We start from the raw sequence: 20,884 nt of genomic DNA on the forward strand, positions 1-20,884 counted from the left end.
TATTAATAATCACTTTTTTATTATAAATTATGTTACAATAGTTTGGTTTATTAAGCACTAGTGTAGGTAAAAAAGACATAAATTGAGGTTAATTCCGCCATCAGAACTCGTTCGGGAGAAACAAATAAAACAAAATGGCACAAAACATGTTAAAACAGGCAAGAAAAAATCGCACCATCAACCGCTCGTCGTCGTCTAAGTCTTCTTTAGTGAAATAAATTATCTAAAACTACCTTTTAGTAACTTCGTTAAGTATCATAAACCGTTAGTCCTCTACTCCTAGCAAACTGGACGGAATTTCTAGTCTTTTCTTCCAATACGCAATCACATGTTAAAATTTCGAGACACTTCTCAAACACTCCGGTTCTGGTGAGTCAGTTTGGGCTTTCGTCAGTCGAAGGTGTTCTGAATTAAAGTACTGATTTCGCGAAAAGTGGAGCCCACTGAACCGGGCATTGACTGTTTTTTGACGAGAAAAGTCCGCAAGTTTTGCAAGACTTCGTGGCACTTGACCGATTTGTTGTAACGCTCCTCGCGAGGAATGTCGACGCCGAAGCTGCCCACCGGGGATTGAACGTTGCTCTTGATCACTGGCCCGAAATGCTTCAGGATGAGCTTGAGGGTGTTACAACCCGTCGTCACGTACCTGAAACAGAAGAACAAGATCGAGTTTTTTCGACTGAAAGAAACGAGGAAGTGGCGAGATGTGCGGTTTGTTGAGGCTCGTTGGAGATTTCGATACGTCTAATAAGTGACGGAAAAGTGGGATAAAAACAGCGGCGGCTCGTCGGTGGATTTCCGCCAACATGGAATATTAAAAGCGAAAATCTATCACGTTTTATTTAAAAGAAGAAAAAAATAATTTAACATAATTTAGATTTTAGTCAATAATATCAACTTTCAACTCTTCATAAGGGTATATCGCCGAAGGATCCTGTTTCTATTTCTCACCTACAAATCATAGTGTTACTGATAGCGACAGAAATTAGTTAGAGCAAGAGACGAGTTTTTTTAATTCTTTACTGAAGTCAAATAGTTCAGGCAATCCTTAATGCATCTTTTTACATTTAAAATTATTCAACGATTCGGAATCTGGTTTCATGTTTTATCTACGATTTAGTTTTTAAGATATTATATGAAACTGGTTAAAATTTGGTTTGGTAAAATCTTGATAAAAACTTCTGAACGTTAAGTGGAAAATAAATCTTACGCAAACGTAAGTTTTTCTTACGGAAAATTTTCTGAGAATTCCGAATCTGTCTTTATTTCACAACTACAGCTAACGATTTTTGTAATTATACTCGTAGATGTAATAACAGTAATAATACATGAGTGTTTTTAATTTATTTCGTTAAAGTTAGACAGTTCTGACAATTGATTTACAGCTTTTCAAATGCCAAATTAGTCAATAATTTTGAATCTGTTTTATTTTTTTTTCTACGAGCGATCTTAAGATATCAGTCAATGTTTGAGACACTAGTTTAAATTTGATTTGTCAAAAACCAAGCACTTCTGAACTTAAGTATATCTAATTATTTTTGGAAATATGGAGAATGAAATCAACTCAAATATAAGTTTTTCTTACGTAAAATCGTCTGAGAATTGCGAAACTTTCTTTATTTCACATTTCCAGCGCACAATTTTCGAGATATCGGTTAAAGTTTAATTCCTCAAGAAACAACAATAATTAGAGTCTTTTACTTTTTTTTATTGAAATTATTAATTGGCTTTTAATATGCAAAATGTTTCAAGGATTCAAAATCTGTTTTCATTTTTTGTCTACGAGCGATAATTTTGAAGATATCAGTCAAAGTTTAAGAACTATTTAAAATTCATTTTCTGAAAACCAATCACTTCTAAAAATATAATTCTTTTTAACAATATGGAAAATCTACTCAAATGTAAGTTTTTCTCACGGAAAATTGTCTGAAGATTCCGAAACTATCTTTATTTCATATCTACAGCTAACAGTTTTTGAGATTATCGATTAAAGTTTACAGTATTAAGATGCAATATTAATTGGAGTAAGAGAAGTGTTTTTATTTTTTATTGAAGTTAGACGGTTCAGATAATTATTGATACCTCAGCTTTTCATAAGCAAATTTATTCAAGGATACGGAATCTGTTTTAATTTTTTGTCCACGAGTGATAATTGTGAAGATATCAGTCAAAAAGTTTAAGAACTAATTAAATTCATTTGGTGACAAACCAACCACTTCTGCAAATATAATTCTTTTTGACAATATAGAGTATCAAATCTACTCAAATGTAAGATTTCCTTATGGAAAATAGTCTCAGAATTCCGAAACTGTCTTTATTTCACATCTACAGCGAACAGATTTCGAGATATCGGTTAAAGTTTAGTTCCTCAAAAAATTTGTTTTCTGTTTTGTTGTTAAAGGTAAACAGTTCAAATAATTAATATTTTAGGTTTTCATATGGAAAATTATTCAAGAATTCGAAATCTGTTTTCATTCTTTGATTACGAGCAATACTTCATTTTGTGAAAAATCTACAACTTCTAAAAATAGTTATTTATTTAATGAGTTTGAGTGTAAATCGGACGCTTTATTTCACGAGTGGATTTTTAAACCACGAGTGAAAACGAGTGGTTTATCATCCACGAGGTGAAATAAATGAACCGATTTACACAAAAACGAGTTGAATACAACATTTTATTCTTCGAAATAGACTCAGCAAGGCTTAAAATTGCTTTAAATTTGTTAAAAATAATTTGACGTTTCGTACTGAGAAATGCCAAACAGTTGTCAAAACTTCCTTACACAGGAGAAAAACCGTAAATTTTGACAGTGTCGAAGAATAAAAATTATTTTTTGACAAGAAGAAAAATCAAACCTACTCAAATTTAAGTTTTTCTTACGCAAAATTGTCTGAAGATTCCAAAATTGTCTTTATATTACATCTACAGCCAACAGTTTTCGTGATATTGCTTAAAGTTTGGTTCCTTAAGATTGGAGTAAAATATGAGTATTTTATTTATTTTTTATTGAAGTTAAATAGTTGAGGTAATTGATACTTCAGATTTTCGTATGCAAAATTATTCAAAGATTCTCAATGCGTTTTAATTTTTTTTGTGTATGAGCGATAGATAAATCAGTCAATCTTTGAAAAACTAATTAAAATTTGATTTGTCAAAAACCAAGCACTTCGGCGCTTATACCTAAAGTTTTTCTTACGGAAAATTATATTAGGATCTCGAAATCGTCTTTATTTCACATCTACAGCTAACAGTTTTTGAAATATCTGTCAAAGTTCATTTACGATACATTATTAGCAGCTGGAGTAAAAGATGAAAATTTTTTATTCTTTATTTTTTTTATTAAAGTTTGACCGTTCAGACTTTTCATATTATTCACAGATTCGGAATGTCTTCCTGGTTAAAATTCAGTTCGTCAAAACTAAATAATATTTCTGAAAATACCATATAATAATTTAGGAATAAGTAATGTTCAAACTTCGAAAAAGTACATGTTCACGCTGATATTTTAGTTTTTTTGCACCAACACACAGCGTGTGAAAACACCAAGAAAAAAATGTCTCGTCCTTTGAACCGAATTTTTAATGTTGTATTAGCTCTCCAGTTATAATGTAATAAAACTATCAAAGACAAAAAAATAAATACGATTATAATTCAAGTCATAGTAATAATGCGAATTATTATTATGTAGTTTGCGCATGAATAAATTATTTCGCATTTACAAATCGATTTATTTCACGCCACCCTTTCTTTCGTCCGTTTCCAATTCGCTCATATATCTCCATGTCCTGCAGTTCCTTTGACACAACCGCGTGTCCCGTATTCAAATCGTCCTTTGGACGTTTCGAATTGCTTTTTCTGCATCACGCCCGACGATTATTATTTCATGATCTGCATTGAATCGCCGACGTCGCGTCCCTAATTGCTTCTCGGGCCTTCGCCACCTTAAAACCGTTCCAGTTTTAATGATCTCCACTAAAAGAGACCCTCCTCTCCCATCATCATCAGCTGCAGAGCATCGTTAGCATACGATGACACTCGACACAATAACTTTGACGATCATTTGACGTCGAGCACTCTCGAAATTTGAATCTGTTTGCAGTGTTTATGCAAACAACACAGGTAAAAAGAGGGATTTTTCCGGTGAGGTTTTTCTCAGGAAGGGTTGAAATCGCTGTGTCGGGACGCGTGCTCTCTTATTCGGGTGCCAATGAATGCTTAATGGGGATGGAAAGGGTGCGCTCAAGTTATTTATTGCATTGGCGTGATCGAAACGCTAAAACGGAAGTAGAACCGTCACCGACGAGCGTAATAAAGTGTCGCAAAGAGTGTGAAAAAATGGTAAAAATATGCTTACAAGAAATTAAACGACGTTTGTCAAACACGCAAGCTTCTAAGCGAAGAAATATAGTGTTTTGGCCTTTTAACACGTCGTATCATGCGATTCGGCCAACTTTCATCATCCGAAAATGCATTAGAAAGCAAGTAATTACTAAACAAACACTTTTTTGCCTCTTTCACGAAATCCGCATCAAAATTCCGGCTTTTTCTCATTTTTATAATTGAATCAAACGCAATCGATCCAAAGAAACTTATTACCGGAGTCGACTTTTTACAAGTTTTGCAATTACGTGTCCCGGCGATCGCCTCAATCATTAACCAATGACGTTTTTGCCCCCTGACTTTCGAATTTTAAATGGAACATCCTGTATAGAATTATAGATGGGAACGACGATCGTGTAAGCATCTCCTTTGTATTGTTTTGCTTAAACGGTATATTTTTTCGTTGAGAAATTTCTGCCAACAATTGGCGCTTCCCCGAAATGACACAAAGGTACAAGTAAGTATCAATTTCCTACTTTAAATATATTAAAGCGAGCAAAAAATGAAATCATGCAATTAGCCATCACGTGTAGCGTGAAAACAAGAGGGCGGTTTGAAATTTATACGCTAGTTTTACGCAACAAGTCTCGAATTGGGCACTTCCTAAATGAAGGGAAAAACGTCAGCTGGACGTCGGAACATTCAAATGAGCGGAAATCGATCATTACCTAACGAATAGTTCACCTTTCTGAAAAAAACACGAACGGCTACGATTAAAACAAAAATAATTAACTCGAATTTAGGCGCACGAAACACGAACGGTTCCCACAATTTTTTACGAAATATTTAATTTCATTGTTGTTTGCGATGCTTTCTTTCCTTCTTTCACCGAATCTTTACGAATTTCAAGGGTTGGGATTTTCACACGCCCGATGTGCGGTTCGCAGAAGGTGAATTCTTGATAATAAGCCGAAGATGATTATTGTTATTCGAGTGAGATTATTATGGACTTGGTTATTGAATGTTTTCTTATGCGGCTATTCGACACGGAACTGGCTGTGGGTTCATTCATAAAAGGTTAATAAATTTTATTCGCCGGTTTCTCAATATCTATCATATCAGCGTAATATCTGTTTTTCCCAAATAAAACTATGGCTCTCAGCACCAAATTACAATTATTATATAAAAAAAATGCATACGTCACACGTTTTAGACTAAATGAAAAACTATCTACATAACAAAATATAACAAAAATGTAGGTATTTTCTACTAATTGTTCCAAGTTTTACCGCAGGCCAAAAAATTGTAGCGTGAAACCAAAATTTATCTAACCATAAAAGTAAACATATGTCTTTATTTAAAACAAAATTAAACCGCTAAATTAAAATGCATTTGTTTAAAATTTAAATGCATTTGTTTTGTTAAACAAATGCATTTCAATTTAGCGGATTAATTTTATTTTAAGTAAGACATTGAAATGTGAGAGGCTAAAAATTTCAATCTACTTTTAAGTGCGAATTGTAAAATTAAAATTATAAAAATTTTCAGAGTCTAAGTGATATTGAACTTTTATTTTAATTTGACGAAATGTCAACATTCTAATAAAACAATACCGTAGTCTTTACTTAATTGGCAAAAATTATACGTTTACCGTCGTTCGAACTCAACATAATTATTGATGTATCGATCAGAACTTTGCTTTTAGTTTTTAAGTGTTATTCTCAAAATTTGGAAACTAAGTAACTAATAATTATGTTTCTGATTGCAATTCAATTTTATTCGACAATTACTTTAGTAATTATTGTTCAAACAGCAAATTTGACAGAGGGGTTTTAAAAAAGTAAGTGCCACAATAATGGTAACTTTAAGATTGTTTAAGTGTTGGCTTCGTCGGCAAAAAACCAAACTTTATCTTATTGTTGCAATTTTCTCTTTGGTTTTTTTATTTAATTTATTTTAAAATACAACTTTATCTCATTATCGCATCAATAAAACAATTCGGTGACTGTACTTAATAATAAATAAATGTAATAAATGTGTATTTTCTAAATACATAACAGACATTTTTTTAAGATTTCGCTCTAATGATAGTAAATTATAATTATTGAGGTGCCTTTTAATTTATACAGTTTGCCACCTTGTGTCATCGGAACGAACGTATCACAAGACCTACCAAACTAAAAAAAAATTTCGCTAATTAATATTTTCAAAACATAGGAATACCTTCAGTAGCTGGTGCCTCTGTAGATTTTCTACTGCTTTACGAGTGAAATTTTTAAGTGGTTTTTTAACTTTAAGTGGTTAGGATCTGTCAATAAATAGACTTCTAAAAATAATCTCCGACAAAAAATGTTTTTTTCTAAATAATTGTATTAAATGTGTAATGTTTTCAACTAATTTAAGTGCACATTGTACTAATTATTCTCTAATTCAGTTTTATGAACGCTAGTTTGTTACAAGTGGTAGCAGAAGTAAATGGCACAAAGTAAGTATTTTTTTTTTCGTTTATTATCACCGAATAAATTGTGGTTTTTAAGTGTAAAATTTTTATGAGAGTAATAAAATAAGTATTTAACAAAATTCATTAATAGTGGTCGTGAATTTTCGAGTACCTCGCAGTTTGTTTATCTTCATGAACAAGTGATATAAACTTAACAACTAATACAATTTATATAATAATTTTAATAAAAAAAAATCTTATGTCACAAAAATAAGAATATGAATAAGAAAAAACTCAATGTAGAAACAAGATTTATTGTGATATTTTCCCTCTAATATAACTTTTTGGGCTTGATATAGGCAAGCAAATATACAGCTACGTGAATATCGGATTGCAATCTATTCTAATGCTATCGATTTTACAAACACGTTTCTTGCATAAATTGTTGCTTCTAACATCTTAAAACTCATTATAAATAATAATTTAAGGTATATCGTACAAGGTAATAACTAATAACACAATAATCTCAAACAAATTGTTAATGTATGAATGAATTCTAGAATGAATTCTCAATTCGTTCTAGAAAAAAAATGGTTTTGATCAATATTTACATTAAAAAGATGTTAAAAAATTTAAAAAATTGAAAGAGAACTGTTAAGCATTTACGTTGTTAGGCATAAAAGTTTGGACTACAACTTTTGTAATCTAATGATGCTAATGCACTTTACCTTAGTGCCTTTACCATTCGTTATACAACCATATATACACCAAAACTGCATTTCAAACTTTATGAATCATTTGAATTTATAAATTAAAAGAGGCTGTTTTCTTTCGTTATGATTGATAAACTAGCGAAAATTGAGGAAAAAATGCATTCTAATTACTATTACCATTCAAAGTTTTATTATTTGATTCTTCATCTTGATTTAATTGTGATAATCAACGTTTTCACACAAGTTATAAAAAGTATTAAGCCTACTGTATAATTATTATTTGGTACTGGAACTTAGTAACAACACAGGTAACAATTTTAGTCCCACGTAAACCCACCAATAAAAAAAAATAATTACGAAAAGTAGAAGCTCCCTTAAAAATTTGAAACAGAATATTTTAGTCGTTTGATAGGGTTGTAAAAGTTTAACAAATATAAAGTAAATAAAATGTACAGATTATAATTCGTGTCCAAAACAATAATGACGATAAAACTAATATGCGCTTAGAATAAAACTGTAAATAATTTTTATATTTTAAACGAAAGATAAACAATTATATCGTTATATTTCGAGATGTCAATAAAAAACTAAAATATCCGTTGTTTTTAAAATCCCAGATTAAAACTTAAAGCATAAACACCCACTTGCCCGCATAAAATAAATAAAATACTTACGTTTCAAATTTACTCTGAAGCAATTCTTGAATCTTGGGTAAAATCAGCACACACAAATCCAAATTCCACAACGTACTAAAAGAGTAAAAATTAAACTTAAATCAACATGCCACCCTCCAACTTACTATTTACAATTAAAAACTCCTAACAAATCGACCAAAACGGCCAAATCACCCATCACAACTGCAGTCTCAGTCGCTGTCTTAATATCCTTACTCCTCAATTGAGCCAAAACCACTTTCAAACTCCTCTGACGAGTCACCAACATTGCCATCATCGGCTCGTGACCCCTCACCAGAGCCCCCAACACTTCAGCTTCGGACATATCTGGCAGTTGTTGCTCGAAGCCAAGCGTTCGATGGTTTTTCTGGAAATTTTCCAAAATAAAGATTGTAATCACAAAACTTCGCGGCTTTTTAAATTTTTTGTTAAAGCTCTATTCTCAAAAGTACAAAAATAATGTAATTATTGACGACTTAATTATGATAATATTATTGTTCCATTATTTTAAAATGTAGTTAGTTAAACGCAAGACCAACCGGAAGAAAATCGTCCAAGTCCAGTCCTGCCGGTCTGTCCATCGACATCGGAACAAACTCCACTTCTTCGGATGGACTATCTGGCGAAAGTTTCGAACTAACAAACACATCTTCAGGGGTCGGTGTAATGTAGGTTTTAACCGGTGCCACTTTTTCGCTATTCCTAGCGCTGGGAATTTTCGAAACATTAGGTACACTAGTAGAGTTCCGACTAGGTCTTGAAAAGGAATTCTTTCTCGATGAGTTCCTTGACGATATACTACTCTTGCTGATATTGGCATCAGAGACGCTATGTTTAATAATACTGTTGTTCGCTTTGGGCGCATTTTCAGGCACATCTTTACAACTGCTCTGCCTCTGAAGATAATACCTTGGAGTGGTCAATTGATTTTTATTCTTATTGATATTGGAAATGTTATTTTCGCGGTCTTGTTGCTTCGTCAGCCTGCTGACATAGACCTGATCCAGATTGGACTTTGAACGGGAATACTGTGAAGAAGTGAACGCAGGCGGTGGTGAGTAACAGTTGATGTTGTTGTCCAGGGAGAGAGCCTCGAAATTGTCTGTTGGAATTTCGGCCAAGATCTGAGGTTCAGTCGGGTCTAAAAGATAAACTTAAACTCACAAAATTTCGATTAAACTACGGATATTTAAATGTTAGGATACGAAACGACACACAAATAAAACGTTCCGTTCTCGATAGTTCCGTTAATGTCGCTAGAAAGCGCAGTTGTTCCATTATCGTCAAGTTTTCAAAGCAATTAATTAAAAAAAAAAATATCAATAAAAAGACATAAACATAATGCAAAAAATTTATTGTAAACCATATTATTTAAATAATTGTTTAAAAAAAACTATTACCCATTTGCACTCTGCCTCATATTTTTCAAAACACTGCGAATACGCTTACAGATGCAAGAAAAATGTTAGGAACAAAGTTGTAGAGAATTAAATTTCCTACAAAAAAGTCAGCGAGACCATATCACTATTTACAATCAGTTAGGCCCCAAAATCGTTCAAAGTAGCTCAAGCCACGAATTTGCTTCATTTTGATAGTGGTCGAGTATTAGAAAGTTAATTTATACGTAAACCATTGAAGATGGAAATATGGTGTCGCGGACTTTTTTGTATGAAATTTAGTTCTCTGTAACTTTGTTTTTTACACTTTTTTGTATCTTAAACCGTATTCGCAGCGTTCGCAAAAATTTAAGGTGGAACGCACTTTATTCTAAGCGATAATTCTTTGCGCACCGTCGCATATATATATTAAAACGCTGAGAATACGGTTGAAGATACAAAAAAAAGTGTAAGGAACAGAGTTATAGAGAATTAAATTTTCTATGAAAAGAAATTTAATTCTCTACAAATTTCTTCCTAACATTTTTCTTGTACTCGTACCTTTAACCGTAAAATTAAATTTTAAATAATGTTTTTCTCATGTTTCTTGTAAAACTTTTAGTCGTCAGTTTTATTCAGTCTGTCAAGAGTGCAAAGCTCGACATTTATGCATTTTTTTCCAAGTAATTATTGAATTGTTTTTTTGGGTTCAGAAAATTCTGCAATTTTGTCGTTTCGTCTCCTAAGTCATAGTCTTCCGTAGACTAAACTTACCCGAATAGTCATGTTCAGGCCTTTGAAACGGCTCAGGTTGTTCGAGCGGAGGCGGTGTCCGAGTCACTGAAAAAATTTAACAATTACATACCGACCTTCACTGTCTTGTTTGCGTATTTATCGAAACCTGATCCGGAAATAAAATTCCAGCTTTCTGTCACAATAGGTGAATGTGTGAAAACGCCCGTAATTGTTTCCAAATTATGAAATTAAAACAAATACGGACAACAATAGTTTGGCGGCATTTCCTTTTCGAAGCGTGAAAAAGCATCATAAGTGGGCCGTTGCAAAATTCATTCGATATACCTTCACACGAATAAACCATTGTGAATTTTGCTAAAAAGAATATTAAACGCACGAGTGGTGATTTCAAATAAAAGAGACAACTTTTGTGAAGCTTCCAAGAATCGCCGATTTGGACCCGACAAAGCCAAGACAGGTCTAATGAATTTATGCGTTTTTGTCGGGCAATTTCAAGCCGTTTGATTTAAAATTCGTATTTGGCCGAAATTTGAATAATGATTCACCCCACGCTTGCAAAAACACGCAATTCGGCCATTAGCAGTGTTTAGCGAAACAGGGGCTAAAACCTCCACAACTCAACCATTTCTTTCCGTATTGGAATCCCGGAAATTCCGGACGTGCATAGCGTAACAACGCGCATCAAATTATGCAAAAAATGCATTTGGCGTACATTTTCCAAAGCACTCACCATTTCAATTATTAAATTACTCGACAATTTCCAAGGTTGAGAAACCTCTGATTAAAATCCAATCAGACACTTTTAACGACAAAAATACGTTTGGGTTTTTTCAAGTTGTTAGCTTGCTCGCTTACCATATAAACAAGAACGCACCTCCGCATTGCAGTAGAACAAAGAAATGATGATTAAACTCCTTGTGGCATTAAACTTGGCGCTGGTGCCTTGTATCTGCACCACAAATAAATTGCTGCCACAAAAGCACCAAAACAAATTAAGCAATTGTGTAAATCAGGCAGTCAACGAATACTTTGAATGGGGAAAAGTCGCTTATTTTTTCGACAGCAGCCGGGGAAATTTTTTTCCGAAAGGTTTCGACCAAGTGATCATCAATACCGACTTTAAAACGTCCCTACACACCCCTCTGACTAATGTCGTTTTTTTCGTCAATAATTCAGACGGAGTCCACAAACATTTCCACTACTTGAAGAAAAACAATTTGTGGGCGAACGGACAAAAACAGAAATATCTAGTAGTGGCCGTGAAAGAAGCCAGTCTGACCGAAATTTCGGAACTTTTCTTCGCCCACAACATTCACATTTTCGCAATTTTGACCGGAAAACTACAAATTTATCAATGGAACGGTCACTTTTGCCGAAAAAACTCGCGACTGAGTTACTTAGGCACCTGCGGTGCCCGATTCAAAAAAGAAGAAACCAACATTTTTGCCAACTGTCGCCTAAAAGCACTCGTTTTGCACAAATACAATGCGTTTCCGTTTGTCAAAAACATCCATTCGGACCAACCGGGACTTTACGTCGAAATTTTGCGAATTCTAGCCCAAGTGAACAACTTCTCCATGTCGTATTTGTCGGCTTCTAAACAAGAAACGACAAAATATATCCAAAACGGCACAACTAATTTATTTGAAAATTTATTAAACCGTGGAAAAATCGATATTTTTGCCGCCGCTTATTCGTTCAGAAGCGCCCACTTTTTGACCGAAATGGACACGTCGAATATTTTCTACAACGCCGATAGTTTTTGGCTAATTCCCAAAAAAACGCAAAAAGCATTTGAAGTTGTCTTCAACATCATCGACACTAAACTCAAAATCGCAACAGCACTTCTGGTTCTCGCCAGTTTCCTGCTTTGTTACTTCGATGAACAAAAATCGAGTCGAATATTTTGGTTTTTTGGCACACTTTTCGAAAATACATCGCGGATTAGTTGGAAATGGCACTCGAGCAAAATAACGGTGGCTTTTTTCATGTTGTTTTGTTTGATTTTCGGCGTCATTTACAAAGCGAAGCTAAGCTCAATTCTTTCGGAGCCGGTGTTTGACGATGGTGTTGAAACTTTGGAACAATTGGCAAACACAAACTTGACACTTTTTGCGAAAAGAACAACAATTAGGAGTTTGAGACGAGTGAACGACTCGGATATTATACGAAAGAAAATTTGCGATAGGCTACAAGAAGCACCACCGACACTTTTATACGAAGATCAGTTCAAAACTCTAATTAAACACAAGAACATATCTGTAGGCATCGATGAAATCATGTGGCACATTATTGAAAAAGAGGTAAAAAGCTCGCTGACCATCATTAAACCACCGAATTATTTGACACCGAGGAAAAGCGTTTTTGTTTTACGCAAAGGACATCCGCTTTTGAAAACCATAGACTTAGTTATAGAAAGATTGAGAGAAAATGGGGTCTTGTATAAAATGATAAGAGAAATATATCATCCTCAAATTTCAACACAAATAGGGCTAGGAACAAACGAAGAAGTGACTCCTTTGACTTTGGAACAACTGGAAGGAGCTTTCTACATTTATTTGATGATGACTGCAATTTCAGTTCTTGTCTTTTTAGGCGAACGATTATTACATCAAAGTGCTCGAGCACAAGTGATTTGTAAGATAAAAAAATTAAAACGCAGATAAATGTAAACTAAGCTTCTCATTGTTTATTCCATTGCCTGAATCAATAAAAAACTTAAAAAAAAGATAAGACAAGTGAGTAATCCGTTGATCTATTAATTCGAGATAGGCACGCAAACAATCGACTTTAGTCTATTTATATTCGCAATAAGGCTAAAAAACTCTTCATTCCGACCGGATAAAAATAAAATCGTTTTGTTTTGATTTTCTTCGCGCAGTTATTTATAATGAGAGCGCATTCTCTCGGTGTTAATCAAGCCGAAAAACGAGGAGAAAAAATATCGCCACCGCATTATAACAGTACTCGTTTTCCGGAAGAGGTAAATTCCGCCACGACAGATGGCGCTGTCTTATTTGACACACGCACACTACAAATGTGAGGATATTCGTGCGCCGGGGGCATTGTTCCACCAAAACAATAGAGTTTATTCACACGTGTGCTATCTACCCGAAAAGAAAAATATCATCGAATGGGAAAATGCGACATGTATTTGCGGAATTGAAGAGAAAGCAAGGAAAGTCTCGCAGTTTTTGGGATTTTTAGCGGCTTTGTTACCTATTTTCACCAACTTGATCACGCTAATTTGTTTATTCGCGCTCCTTATGAGCTTAAATAGGATCATTTTATTTATATTTAATGAATCACTAACACTGCATGTAAAATTTTATTTGTTTAATGTTATAAGATAACATTCTAAATTTAAAGTTACTTTTTTAAATGAGAAAAAGTCTTTTTTTAGAAATGATATGTTTATAAATAAGAATAAACTCATAAAAAAGAACTCTGGAAGACGCGAAAAAAAGAAAAAAAGAGCAGAAAGTTCAAATCTAAACGAAAATTTACACAGATTTTCATAATAATGCAAAATCGCCTTAGGTGTTATAATCAGAAAAACGACAAAAAAAATAGAAAACACGTTCGAATCACTGAAAGCGAAATTTTCTTTATCATAAGTACCATGGAACATCTAAAATCTCCCTGAAAATTCTGAAAAAAATCACAAGAACTCCTCAATTCCTGGTGAAACCCATGTCAAAGGTTCAGGAAACTGTTATCAAAAAACACTGAATGAAGATAAAAAAGTAAAAGCGGCCCACATACCTACATAAGCCACGTAAAAAACAATTAAACTCGTCTTACATAAAAAAATCGCCAAAAGCAGCAACAATTAAAGTGTAGGAAAGCTACACCAAAATGATTACATTGTATTCGCAACACGAATTAAGTTTGAGAAAATAATTACCAACACGCAAACAAAAACAATTTTTAAGTACAACGTCTTCAATTATGGTAATTGGCGACATGTGCGCGCAAATTACGTTACTTCATTTGTATTTTTAACTCGTCAAAAACAATCATAATCGGCCGAACTTGACCCAGATCACTATTTCAACCTGAACATCTGTTTTTTTTTCCAAGGTAAAAAAATTACTCACGTCCTCGCCCCTTGAATATTTCGTTATAATCCGTTAAATTCGTCACTTCGGCCGTGGATTCTTCCTCCGGATCGGTCCCCGAGGTGCTCTCTTCTATCGTTTTGACGTCCAGTGATCGGTTTTTCAAACTGACCGGTCGTTCCGCTTTCGAAAAACTCTTTCTGATACTCTGGTTAGGTGTGAAAGGACTCGGGGGTGTTTCCGTTGAGGAATTCAAAGGGTGTACTTTGTTCAAGTCGACGACGTAGACCTGGACGTTGGTTAGGTGGAAGGAAGCGCCGACCTGGAAGAAAATCGGCGGTTTTAACACGTGCTGTGGACACCACCTACAGGTGACCTCTGGGGAATTTCCCGACGAGGCGTGATGTTTCTAGAAAATTGTTTCACTTTCAAAATAAGAGAATTTTTGCAAAACTGCTCTTGACCAACTGTAGACACTGCCCATTAGCAAGGTGTCCTTGAGATTTACTCAAGAAAGAAAGTGTTAATTAACGCTAATAGTTGCACATACAAATATGGTTAATATCATCAGCGTCAAAAACATGAAATGTAGCGAAATCGCTGACTGATGTTTAAGAACAGTTATTGTAGCTTTAAATCACAAGAGAACTGGTACGTACCAACTTCCTGAAAGGTTTTTAATCAATAAGCCACGACATTCTTTTCCAAATCTAATATACAATGCTTTTATTTTTACAAAACTATTCAAATGTGTCACAATTTTAAATATGAATTGTTTAAATATTTGCATTTACGAGTACATTAACACAGAGCAACCATAATTTACATAAAATATACCTAATACAGTTTACACATTTCAAGTAATTTTAATTAGATAAAAACATTAAAGATTGACAATGGTTTTCCTTCCTCGTTTTTAAACGCTTTAATTTTCCCAGATACCGTTAAATTCAACATTTTTATCAACCGTGAAGTTGAATCCGAAAAATGCCACCAAACTATCAATAATGATATTCAGCGTCTGTCAGTGTAGGCTCGTAAATCATAAAATTAATTCATTAATGTATCAGTTTTTATAATCACAAGTGCTGTTACATTTTAATATGATTTATTGTAGTTATAATTTCCCTTCATTTCCGTTCACCTCAGCGTGTAGGTTGGATAAGATTAAAACAAATCTTTATTCAACAAAAACTTTTATTTATGCAATGATTACAGCTTGGTTATGCACTCACTATCACTTCGAAATGCTCTCGCAATTTGCGATCTTACGGCAAGAAATTTCCTCCATTAATCCATTTTTTAACAATATGTTGCAATTTTCTAAAACCGATAACAGTGTCCTTCATAAAATGACAAAGTGTGAACTCAGACTTTATTTGGACAGAACATTCCTTTGTCGAAAAGGATGCTAATCATTTTAGGATCATTCGACTCAAGATGGATAGCGTTTCCGCAATTGATATCAAAAATGACCTCGATGATTCACACTACAAAATTTTCGAAACAAATCCTTTGTTAAAAACCTTTATTAATTTATCAAAATGAATCAACAACGTCGCCTTGACAATTAAAACAAAACACAAGATTATTTTAACGTTAATTAGCACGGAAGATTTTATCAAGAACAAAAATACGTTTAAACTAATTGAAAAAAAAAAACTGAAATTATTGCGAATAATTTTGCAAAAAGGGGAACAATCAAACAAATTGCAAAATAAATCACGCCCTGCGATACAAATCTCCTCTCCGACATTTCAATGCGAATTTAGGTTGCCTTATAAACCAATAGACTGTAAACGGAATGTTATACAATTGTTATGGTAATTACATTTATGACATGCAACGGGTCAGGATGTTGGCCAATTCGACCTCTACCACGAAAAAAATCTGGACAGAATCCAAGAAAATTAGCGCATGAATTAAAGATGAGACCGGAACCGGGTCGTAACCCCCTTTTTCAGCTTGAAAATCAAAATTATTCGACAAATAAATTTATTCTTGCAATAATTATTGTTGATGAAGATTTTTTAAAGATGTGAACATTTATAGTCGTGTCAGGTGTGTCAGCGTGGGTTTGATAAATTTGCATAAAAATATTTAATATGTGTACGTCTGTTTCGATTTTACGAATTTCACGTGGGAAAAATATGCCGTTACAGATATGTCGAAAACTTGAAACAATTTCTGCTGGTGTCACGTAACAAATAATGGAATTAATAGCCTCATAAAATTTTATTAAAGTGTAGTCAAAATGTTAATACCGTCTAGTTTAGTAGCTAATAATGTCACGTGTTATATTTCCAGTTTTCAAATTTAGCAAAATTTAAAGAAAAAACGTAATTTTTGCTTTTTTCAGGATCATTTTACATAAGTTCTTGTTAAAATGGTTTTACTTTTGCAAATAGTATTTTTAAGTTAGAATGAGGCTTTTTCCCATTGTTCTATGAAAGTTTTCTAGTTTCTGAGCCAGAAATCGTCTGTGAATCGATGTTTGAGGTAATAATAAGCCGTTTTCGGCCAGTTTTCAAATATCTAGTCTTTAACTGTCTAACTTAATAATAAAACTTCATAATAATAACTCTATTAAGTTTACCATCGTCTGAAATTTTTTTTATTATCATTTTTTAAATTCATTGCTCTCCGATTAATAGTTTTCGAAAAAGCTACAAACAAAAGGAAAATTTAAAAACATATAAATTGAAAACATAAGAATTTGGATATTTTCTTAACCCCAATCGATTTACAATTTACATAGGTTTACATTAAAATAGTTTCACTTTTTCGAATAGTTTTGACGTAATGGACGTTTGCAAAGTGAGTGTGAAAATGTTTCAACATGTTTTTGCCATTCATAAGGTAATAAAGCCTTTTAAATAGTCTGTTTTAATCAAAAAAGATCATTGTACTCCCGTTAATAGTTTTCAAGAAAATTGCAAACACAGAAATGACATGCCACTTCCAAACCCTTCCGGTGACTCCACAAAATTTCCCCCAATTTTCGTTTTTGACCTCACATAACCCTGCATCGATCGTGCACTCTTCATTCTTCCTTTCATGAAGATAATTACTTTCGTTTTCAACAAATCGTCCAATTTTCACGTCGTTCACCTTTAGCGTTTATTTCGAGCAGCGATGACTTTTTCCTCATCTTATCATTGTCTTTACGACCTTTTACCACGCTCGCTTAAGTTTGAAAAAAAAATACGTGATGATAAATAGCTTTTAAAAACAACTTTCTCTCTCTCTCAACAATTTTCTCGACCGGTTCGACATCTTCCGAAAATATTAGAAATCTCGCGCGATTTGTGATAATCAGAAAATATCACAATTGCGCTCTTGACCGACTTTTCCCAATTATGTTAAGACAAATTCGCGACGCAATTTGTTAATTTTGCGATTGGAAAACGACACAGAAGCTGTCGTCTGTGGGCGGTTATGAAATTTTTATTAGTTTTTTCTCCGACACGGAAATTTCTAGCATTCTTTTGAAAAACTGACAAGCACAATATGCATAAGTTGCCATAAAAGTAGAGGAAAATAATTATAGTGCAATGTAAGGTATAGATTAGTCATTTATGAACTTGGCCGCGATCACAGATGTTTACTTGCAAACGACAAATCCTGTTTTGTCATAATTTAGCTACTTGTTCTACAAACTAATGTTGCCGGTAATTAACAAAAAACTCCTGTTACACAGAATGTAGTCGGAAAAATCTTTAATTAATATACTACAAGTGTTTACATGCAGATATAATTAATTAAGAAGCTGGGAGAGATTTCGAGGACATGAGTTTGTTAGCTTAGATTACAAATTTCCTGCTTTAGAAAATGGATACGGCATAATTCTGCAATGCCAATGTTTTGAAATAAATATTGAATCAGTATGACGTGGAAATAAATCAACCACGACGTTTTTACAACAAAAAAGAAGTCGAGGCGAAGCCGAGGTTCACAAACGTTTAAATAACACTTAATTTTTTTATTCTTGTTTTTCTTACAACAAAGCAACATTTTCTCGTTACTAGACATCCTTCAAAAATTGGAACACTCGGTGGGACGTCCATAAAACAGTAAATACCACTGTTTTTGTCTACCGTTAGATTACTCAGTCTCAACTCGTTCAAGTTACAAAACAAAACCACCGAAACTTTAAATACCCACGCCCAATTAACGACGCACACAATCGAAAAAATCCCATAAATAAAGACCAAATAGAGCAAATCAACGCGCCCCCCATCAAACTCATTATCTATCCTTAAACAGCCAAACCATTAACACACGGACGGATATGGAAATGGTTAAAGTCATGCGAGAATTGATTTCGTCCGTACCTTTCCATATGCGCTGCATTAGCGAAAGTTTTCAATAATAAATCGAGAAAGGTTTTTCTCGGCCTTGAATAAAATCAATTTATATGAAGTTCAGTTTTTTGACCCAATACGCGCTCGATAATGCAACTTTTTCGTCAACACCTTTATGTAATCGAGTTAAGAAAACAAATACAGCCGAATATAAATTGCAAATTACGTTTGTTCTCTGATGTAATACGCGAGCTATTATTGACTTTCAGAATTAAAATTATCCGTCTGATGTAACGAACATTTTTTCCTCCGAAAATTAAATACGTACCAGTTGATTTTGAGCGATGGAAATATCGGCAACGCCACTCCAATTAACCATCACCGAGTCGAAAAGTCTGTTGGGCTCCCAACCCACAACCTTCAAGTAATCCCTAAGTCCCACAAACAGCCTCTCCCCATCGGGATTAAAGCACAAACACCGCACCAACCCCAAGTCCCTCTCACTCGACACCACCGAAAAATTCTCCAAGTCGTAGAACTGCACAGATCGGTCGGCACTTCCCGATGCCAGCAAGAACTCATGCGGATGGAACTCGACACAAGTCACCGAATTCAAATGCTCCCCAAAGTCCTTCAGGACCTTCCCAACCCTCAAGTCCCAGATTTTCACCGTGGCGTCGTCGCCCCCTGAGGCGATCCAGTGCCCGTCAGGGCTGAACTTCAGACTGTTGATGGTGGCCTTGTGGCCGTTGTAGGTGTAAATGCAGCCCTTCTTGCGACTATCCCACATTTTGATGGAACAGTCGGAGCTCCCAGACGCTAGAAAATCGCCATACGGGTGAAAATCCACACACTTGAGGGCGCTTTTATGGCCGTTGAGGGTGCGGACCAGCTTGGCCGCCTCCAAGTCCCACACTTTGAGGGCCCCGGCCCTCGAGCCGGCGCACACTAGCTCCTCAAACTGGTTGAATTGGACGCACTCTATGGGGGTTGTGTGGCCGCTGAGACTCATGAAGCAGGTGTGCTTGCCGATGGCCCACAGGTTGACTTTCATGTCGTCGCCCCCTGTCACCATCACGCGGCCCGACTTGTGCCCCAGAGAGAGGCAATTGACTTTGGCGTCGTGGGCCATGAGCTCCTCTGGAAGGGGGCTGTTATTACGGTTTTTAAGGTTAAGGGACTTACGGAGCTTCCATGACTTCTTGTGGGGGGTTGCCATCGTCGGCTACTTCGCTGGAAGTTTTGTTTAATGAACGGTTTATAAATAGACGAGTTTGATGGGTAAATTGAATAAATGGGATGGTTTGAGCATCTTTCGGTTTAAAAAATTTGTTGAAGCACTCAAAAAACTGCTCTATCGCACGGGATGTTAAGGAGGACTACACAAGCGCACAAGAGAACTGAACTGAGCGAAAAACCGATTTTCTTAATTATTTCGGTGGAAGGACGTGCACACACATCACAGTGACGTCTAGGAGGCGCACGGTCCACACCAGCCACGACCCATACTGTTCAAGTGAACGAAACAGTCAAATAACACCAATTGTGCTCAAACTTACTTAAATTATGATTAACTGGATCCAGAATTTGAATGCTAATGCAATTCATACAGACTTTAAAATAAATATGGACAATTTTAAAAACTTTCGCTCCTTTGCACATTGTTGTGTATCGCGTGTTGCGTAATATCGGTGAAAATAGCACCATGAACATTACAGTCAACCAGACAAGCCAAGTTCACACCAGGAAAATTAACAAAATAATCCTAAATCATTATAAAAACATCAATAAGCTGTTCCGCTGACTTGAATATCACATTTGTAGAACATCTCCTGACTGTGCTAATGTGTTTCTATTACAAATTGAAATTTAACTGCATTTAATGTCTGCATTTTTATTCTCATATTCAAGCAATGCAAACTAATTTTTTACCCCCTTTATATTCTGCAGTTTTCTTATTTTTACAGGAGATTAAACCCTTCGATAGGGCCTTCGACTGTAAAACATCATCATACTTTAGTGCGCAAGTTGTCAAATTTTTAGCTTCATTACTTACGAATGGAATGCAATAAAAAATGTTTTTTTTCGAATGCTTTGGAAGCTGTTTCTGGTGGTAGTTCCACTAAGTGTCCCAAAGTGAAGTCAAAAAAGAAGTTGTGAGTGTATACATAACAATCAAATGTAAGGATACTCTTTGAAAAAAAAAACGGTGGAAACAGTATTCAGAATGGCCCCCGAA

General features: G+C 34.6%; 1 protein-coding gene and 1 long non-coding RNA gene across 2 annotated transcripts; both read right to left on the reverse strand.

Annotated features, from left to right (window-relative positions):
• On the reverse strand, positions 1–20,154 carry kat80 (katanin 80). The gene is made up of 8 exons (XM_015980044.2): positions 19,831–20,154; positions 18,974–19,785; positions 14,381–14,663; positions 10,299–10,364; positions 8,688–9,289; positions 8,274–8,515; positions 8,149–8,223; positions 1–646 (listed from the first exon to the last, which is right to left on the reverse strand). The coding sequence occupies exons 1-8, from the start codon at positions 19,862–19,864 to the stop codon at positions 391–393; spliced, it is 2,370 nt and encodes a 789-aa protein (XP_015835530.2). The 5' UTR covers positions 19,865–20,154; the 3' UTR covers positions 1–390.
• On the reverse strand, positions 15,521–16,924 carry LOC135266283 (uncharacterized). The gene is made up of 2 exons (XR_010334182.1): positions 15,716–16,924; positions 15,521–15,664 (listed from the first exon to the last, which is right to left on the reverse strand). It is a non-coding gene; the product is annotated as an uncharacterized LOC135266283 (long non-coding RNA).
• Positions 20,155–20,884: the final 730 nt, after the last annotated feature.

This window comes from Tribolium castaneum, chromosome 5 (genome assembly GCF_031307605.1).
Source record: "Tribolium castaneum strain GA2 chromosome 5, icTriCast1.1, whole genome shotgun sequence".
In the NCBI taxonomy this organism is placed as follows: domain Eukaryota; kingdom Metazoa; phylum Arthropoda; class Insecta; order Coleoptera; family Tenebrionidae; genus Tribolium; species Tribolium castaneum.